The 7,212-nt window shown below is 57.0% G+C and overlaps 2 protein-coding genes across 2 annotated transcripts in view; one reads left to right on the top strand and one right to left on the bottom strand.

The window, feature by feature from the left end:
• The window catches only part of LOC132809032 (class II histocompatibility antigen, B-L beta chain-like), a 13,368-nt gene extending 10,706 nt beyond the window's left edge, over nucleotides 1-2,662 (bottom strand). Inside the window, exon 1 of the mRNA XM_060822408.1 lies at nucleotides 2,638-2,662. Coding sequence (XP_060678391.1) covers nucleotides 2,638-2,662 — 25 coding nt within the window. The remainder of the gene's footprint in view (nucleotides 1-2,637) is intronic.
• A 52-nt stretch (nucleotides 2,663-2,714) lies between these two features.
• LOC132809069 (RLA class II histocompatibility antigen, DP alpha-1 chain-like) lies at nucleotides 2,715-6,977 on the top strand. The gene is made up of 3 exons (XM_060822464.1): nucleotides 2,715-2,966; nucleotides 4,372-4,653; nucleotides 6,729-6,977. The coding sequence occupies exons 1-3, from the start codon at nucleotides 2,735-2,737 to the stop codon at nucleotides 6,899-6,901; spliced, it is 687 nt and encodes a 228-aa protein (XP_060678447.1). The 5' UTR covers nucleotides 2,715-2,734; the 3' UTR covers nucleotides 6,902-6,977.
• Nucleotides 6,978-7,212: the final 235 nt, after the last annotated feature.

The raw sequence follows: 7,212 nt of genomic DNA on the forward strand, positions 1-7,212 counted from the left end.
AGTGTGTGTGTGTGTGTGTGTGTGTGTGTGTGTGTGTATGTGTATGTGTGTGTGTGTGTATCACAGCGTTGGAATGCAGGAGCTAACAAACCGTGTAGGGGCGGCACGGTGGCACAGTGGTTAGCACTGCTGCCTCTCAGCACTAGGGACCCCGGTTCAACCTCAGCCTCGGTTCCACCCACATCCAAATATGTGCAGGTTAGATGAACTGGGTGTGCTAAATTGCCCATAGTGTTTAGGGAGGTGTAGGTTAGGTGCATTTTAGTGGGCGGCACAGCGGTTAGCGCTGCTGCCTCACAGCGCCTGTAGACCCGGGTTCAATTCCGACTCAGGCGACTGACTGTGTGGAGTTTGCACGTTCTCCCCGTGTCTGCGTGGGTTTCCCCCGGGTGCTCCGGTTTCCTCCCACAGTCCAAAAATGTGCAGGTCAGGTGAATTGGCCATGCTAAATTGCCCGTAGTGTTAGGTAAGGGGTAAATGTAGGGGTATGGGTGGGTTGCGCTTCGGCGGGTCGGTGTGGACTTGTTGGGCCGAAGGGCCTGTTTCCACACTGTAAGTCTAATCTAATCAAACTATGAGGAAGGTGATTGCGAGGTATTCCAAGCTGGAATGCAGAGGATCTGCGGATTACCCCAGGCAGCAGGGATCGAGAGTAAACTTCACTCCAAACCAGGTTATAGCCATAGAGTGATAGAGATGGACAGCACGGAAACAGACCCTTCGGTCCATGCCGACCTGATATCCCCAACCCAATCTAGTCCCAGCTGCCAGCACCCGGCCCATGTCCCTCCAAACCCTTCCTATTCATATACCCATCCAGATGCCTCTTAAATGTTGTCATTGTACCAGCCCCCACCACATCCTCTGGCAGCTCATTCCACACACGTACCACCCTCTGGGGGGAACAGTCTGACAGGTTTATTAGCTTTAGGAATGTTGCTCCTTCATTGGGGAGCTGCAGAACAGGATCATACAACAACAGAATTTATAGCAAACGTCACGGTGTCATTTATATAAATGATTTGGATGTGAGCATAAGAGGTACAGTTAGTAAGTTTGCAGATGACACCAAAATTGTCGGTGTAGTGGACAGCGAAGAGGGTTCCCTCAGTTTACAACAGGATCTGGACCAGATGGGCCAATGGGCTGAGAAGTGGCAGATGGACTTTAATTCGGATAAATGCGAGGGGCTGCATTTTGGGAAAGCAAATCCTAGCAGGACTTATACGCTTAATGGTAAGGTCCTGGGGAGTGTTACTGAACAAAGAGACCTTGGAGTACAGGTTCATAGCTCCTTGAAAGTGGAGTCGCAGGTAGATAGGATAGTGAAGGCAGCGTTTGGTATGCTTCCCTTTATTGGTCAGAGTATTGAGTACAGGGAGTTGGGAGGGTCATGTTGCAGCTGTACAGGACATTGGTTAGGCCACTGTTGGAATATTGTGTGCAATTCTGGTCTCCTTCCTATCGGAAAGATGTTGTGAAACTTGAAAGGATTCAGAAAAGATTTACAAGGATGTTGCCAGGGTTGGAGGGTCTGAGCTACAGGGAGAGGCTGAACAGGCTGGGGCTGTTTTCCCTGGAGCGTCGGAGGCTGAGGGGTGACCTTATAGAGGTTTATAAAATTATGAGGGGGGCATGGATAGGGTAAATAGGCAAGGTCTTTTCCCCTGGGGTGGGGGAGTCCAGAACTAGAGGGAATAGGTTTAGGGTGAGAGGGGAAAGATATAAAAGAGACCTAAGGGGTAACTTTTTCCCCCAGAGGGTGGTACGTGTTTGGAATGAGCTGCCAGAGGAAGTGGTGGAGGCTGGTACAATTGCAACATTTAAGAGGCATTTAGATGGGTATATGAATAGGAAGGGTTTGGAGGGAGATGGGCCGGGTGCTGGCAGCTGGGACTAGATTGGGTTGGGATATCTGGGTCAGCATGGACGGGTTGGGCCGAAGGGTCTGTTTCCGTGCTGTACATCTCTATGACTGAAATGATATACTTGACAAACCTAGACTCCCCACCAGGGGGCAGTGCTGCTCCCCCCTTCACTGATACAGACTCCCCACCAGGGGGCAGTGCTGCTCCCCCCCCCCCCCCGCACTGACACAGACTCCCCACCAGGGGGCAGTGCTCCCCCCTCACTGACACAGACTCCCCACCAGGGGGCAGTGCTGCTCCCCCCCTCACTGACACAGACTCACCATCAGGGGGCAGTGCTGCTCCCCCCCTCACTGACACAGACTCCCCACCAGGGGGCAGTGCTGAGGCTGTTCCCTCCTGTCTCACACCGGGGGGTTGGGGTCACAATGCAACACCCCTGGGTGGGGGTTGGGGGCACATGAGGGCGTTCTTTACCCCCTCCTACCCCCCCCAGGTTGTGTGGGTTAATCTAGACCAATGGGGGTATCAGAATTGGGGGGAGTGGTCGTCTCCCATTGAGGACGTGGATGGGGGGTCTTCTTTTGGAAGCTGAGGGTCTGTATAGGATTCCTCCCTCCCCACATAGATCGAGGATCAAGAGGAGGTTGGGGGGGGGTGTGGGAGTGGAATTTGGAGGTATGGTGGGAGGGGCCGAGGTGAAGAACGGGGCCCGATCAGCGTGGGGCCGAATGCCTCCTGGTGCTCTCCCCCACCCCACCACTCGCACATGCATTCTTGCGTGGCCGGATCATGACGGGAATGAAAGTGAAGTCTCCGACGCTGGGTCCCTCTCAGACAGGTGGAGGCTGTGGCTGGGTTGCTACATGATGGATGGCGCCGGGGCGCAGGAGACGGCCTGCGAGGTCCAGGCCGAGGGGAGGCCCCTCATCTACTACGACAGCGTCCCCCCGGGCGTCCACCTCCTGGTGCCCGGCTTCGAGGCCTACCGCGCGATCCTGACCGAACTGGCGCAGGAACGGGACAGGGCGACCGCCTCGCTCAGGAGGGCGTTGGCGATGGGGGCGGCCGTGACCAACCATTCCAGCGGCCCGATCGGTGAGTGTTGGCTGTGTGTGTGTGAGAGGGCGGAGCGAGCCCTGGAAACCGCACCTCGTGACTCCCCCACCCCGTTCCCTTCCCTGTCAGTGGTGGGCTTGGGGTGGGTGTCCCTTTAAGAGTCAGCTGTCGGAGTTTAAGATGGAGGCTCTTGTTTGGTGGGAGACTGAGGAGGGATCGTCTCGATGTGTATAAGAGACGTGGTCATGGTGAACACACTCCATCTTGTTCCCAAGGGGGTAAAGACCTTGTCTATTTACCCTATCCATGTCCCCCCCTCATGATTTTATGCCCCTCTAGTTCTGGACCCCCCCACCCCAGGGGACATGGATAGGGTAAATAGACAAGGTCTTTTCCCCCTGGGGTGGGGGAGCCCAGAACTAGAGGGGGGTAGGTTTAAGGTGAGAGGGGGGGAAAGGGACCTGAGGGGTAATGTTTCCCCCCAGAGGGTGGTGCGTGTGTGGAACGAGCTGCCAGAGGAAGTGGTGGGGGCTGGTACAATGACAACATTTAAAAGGATGGGGGGGACATGGATAGGAAGGGTTTAGGGGGGAGATGGGCCAAGTGCTGGATTAGGTGAGGATATCTGGGTCAGCACAGAGGGGATGGGCCGAAAGGTCTGTTTCCGTGCTGGACTCCTCTAAGGGCCACGTTATCGGTGATGAGGGAGGGGGGAGGAGGAGATGATGTTGGAGCTGTACTGGGGGGGGGGGCTTTCGTGAGGTCTCAGTGGGAGAGCGATGTGCCTCCGTACCGCGGGAAGGCGGGGGCGTGTTGGAGGTGAGGGCCCGAGGAAGGTTCCGGGACGGAGCCAGTAAGAGAGGCTGGAAAAACGCGGATAGCTTTCCGTGGAGCGGGGGAGGGGGCGAGGGGTGTGTCAGAAAATGGGGGGGGGGGTTGCAGTGGGGGGGAGAGAAGCAAGCATGGACTGGGGTGGGGTAGAAAGACCTGTCCCCCTTTGAGGTCGAAACGATAGATTGAGGGGGGCATTTGAGGCGAAAGAGAGAGATCGTGTGGTGGGATTCCGGAATATTCTGCCTGCTGAGAAGGGCACCCTCACAGCTTTTAAGGAGTATTTGGACCAGCCCTTGACGTGTCGTAAAGGCTTCGGGCCTAGTGTGGGAGAGTGGGTTCCTGTGTGGACTTTCACTCGTCGCTGGCCAGAAAGGGTCAACGGTTGCCACGGGAACGTCGCAAACGCTGATTTGACCGACCGAATTTATTGGCACGGACCGGTATGAGCCCCCTTCCCCTCCCTCCTGACCAGGCCTGAGGCCTCTGTGGATCGTTTGGCCCTGGGGAAAGGAGAGTGGAGGTTAGAGGTCGCCGTTCTGGGATTCGAACCGTCGCTCAGGGGACCGTCCCCGTCTCCTCTCACTTTCTCTCTCTCTCTCTCTCTCGGCAGAGGTGGGGGAGGTTTTCCTGTACCCGCAGAGCAGGGTGGAGTGGGACGTGCCGAACGTTCTGGTCTGCCTGGTGACCGGCCTGTTCCCTCCCTCCGTCAGCGTCAGCCTGCATCTGGACGGCGCCCTCCTCGGCTCCCACCTCAACTCCTCAAAGGCCTTCTTCGGCGAAGACTGGCGGTTCTGGGCCCTCTGGTACGCCCGCATCCTGCCGCGCCCCGGGCACCTCTACTCGTGTGCCGTGAGGCACCACCTGAGCCGAGAGGACTTGGTGGTCTACTGGGGTAAGAGCAAGCCCAAATCCTAGGCCGCGGTCCCCTGTTGCCCCTCAAGGAGGCTGTAGCGAGCTGCCCTCTTCGCCCACGGAGCCATATCGCACAGACCGGGCCCAACCAGTCCGTGCCGAACATAATCCCAAACCAAACTAGTCCCACTTACCTACTCCTGGCCTATTCATGGACTTATCCAAAGACCTTATGAATGTCCTATTGTACCCACATCCTCTGGAAGCTCATTCCGCACACGGACCACGTACAAAAGTTGCCCCTCACCGGTTTTTAAATAATTCTTTCCCCCTCTCACCCTAAACCTGCGGCCTTCTAGTTCTGGATTCCCATACCTCAGGGGGAAAAGCCCCTCACCCTAACCTCATGATTTTCTAAACCTCTATTAGGTCACCCCCTCACTCCAGGGAAAACCAGCCCTTGACGCGTCGTAAAGGCTTCGGGCCTAGTGTGGGAGAGTGGGTTCCTGTGTGGACTTTCTCCAGTCGTCGGCCGGATAGGGTCAACGGTTGCCAAGGGAACGTCGCAAACGCTGATTTAACCGACCGAATTTATTGGCACGAATCGCTTTGAGCCCCCTTCCCCTCCCTCCAGACCGGGCCTGAGGCCTCTGCGGATCGTTTGGCCCTTGGTCCAGCCTCTCCTCGGAACACAAACCCCTCCATTCCCGGCAGCATCCTGGTAAATCTGTTCTGAACCCTCCCCGGCGTCAATAATATCCCTGGGCGACAGGAACTGGACGCAGTAGCCCAAACGAGGCCTCACCAACGTCCTGTACAACCCCAACATGGCGTCCTGACGGCTTCACTCAAAGCTCTGAGCGATGGAGGCGAGCGTGCTGAACTCCTTACCCGCCCTGTCTCCCTGTGACACACACCTCAATGTCCCCAAATCCCCTGGGTCTCTCTGTTCCCATTTTTTTTGTCGTCGAAGTCCTGCCCTGGTCTATTTTTCCAAAAGGCATTGAGTGTTCTTGTCTTCAGTGCGTGTGGAATGAACTTCCCTGAGGGAATAGGAGAGGGATAGGGGCTAGGAGCAGGCAAGTGGGGCTAGCTCAGTCTGGAGACGTGGTCAGGGCGGACTAGATGGGCCGAAGGGTTTGTTTCCGTGCCGCATGACCCTACGACTCTTTCTGGACAGTATCCAGGCTCAGGCTGACAAGGGGCAGCCAGACAGGGGCCAGGCAATACCTATCGCCAACGAGGGAGAGTCTAACCATCGCCCTCATGGTGTTCAATGGCGTTACCATCACTGAGTCCCCCTCCCCCCCCACTATCAATATCCTGGGGGTTACCGTCTCCAACAAGAGAGAGTCCAACCATCGCTCCCCTTGACGTTCAATGGTGTCACCGTCATTAATCCCTCTCCCCCCAATATCAACATCCTGGGGGTTACTGTTGAGCAGAAACTGAACCATCCCCAGCCCCATATCAATCCAGCGGCTACAGGAGCAGGTCAGAGGCTGGGAGTCCTGCAGCGAGTAACTCCCCTCCTGACTCTCCCCCCAAAGCCCTGTCCCACCATCGGGTCAGAGGCTGGGAATCCTGCAGCGAGTAACTCCCCTCCTGACTCTCCCCCCAAAGCCCTGTCCCACCATCGGGTCAGAGGCTGGGAATCCTGCAGCGAGTAACTCCCCTCCTGACTCTCCCCCCAAAGCCCTGTCCCACCATCGGGTCAGAGGCTGGGAATCCTGCAGCGAGTAACTCCCCTCCTGACTCTCCCCCAAAGCCCTGTCCCACCATCGGGTCAGAGGCTGGGAATCCTGCAGCGAGTAACTCCCCTCCTGACTCTCCCCCAAAGCCCTGTCCCACCATCGACAAGGCACGAGGCAGGAGGGTGAGGGAATACTCCCCACTTGCCCTGGACGGGGGCAGCTCCAACAACACTCGAGAAGCTCAACACAGTCCAGGGACAGAGCAACCCCCACCCCCTCCCACTTGGTGTGATGCTGCGTTAATGCTTTAGGACCGTTGTCCCTTTAAGAAGCCAAAGTGCTGACCATAATTGGCTTTTCGCAAAGGTCCTTCCAAATTCCCACTGGGACAAATAATCCTCTGTGTTTTTAATTCCAATAGAACCAGAAACCACGAATGTCTGGGAAGGATCTGTCCAGGATTCAGCTCAACTGGCGGTGTTAGCCTGTGGGCTATTGGTCGGGATCCTGGGAGTGATAGCTGGGATCATCCTGTGCGTCTGGACGCCGGCTGGGGTTAGCTGGAGGGGGTTAACCTGCAGCTCTGCCTGGTGACAGCGCTCAGATTCTGTCTGAAGAGACTTCGCCAGAGGGTATGCCTCCCAGCCTGCCCTGCCCCCCCCCCCCCCCCCACCCCCCCCCTCACCCCCACTCCCCCTCCCCCCCTCACCCCCACTCCCCCTCGCTCCCCCTCCCCTACCCTGCAGCCCCCTCTCCCAGGGTCATGAACGCTAGGTCTGATGGAGTGTCACTCTCTGTCCTCAGTTAGGGTTGTGGATATGGACAGGGTTAGAGTAGGGGTCAGGGTTAGGGTCAGGGTCAGGGTTAGGGTCAAGGGTCAGAGTCAGGGTTAGGTTCAGGGTTAG

Source organism: Hemiscyllium ocellatum, unplaced genomic scaffold (genome assembly GCF_020745735.1).
Source record: "Hemiscyllium ocellatum isolate sHemOce1 unplaced genomic scaffold, sHemOce1.pat.X.cur. R, whole genome shotgun sequence".
Classification (NCBI taxonomy): Eukaryota; Metazoa; Chordata; class Chondrichthyes; order Orectolobiformes; family Hemiscylliidae; genus Hemiscyllium; species Hemiscyllium ocellatum.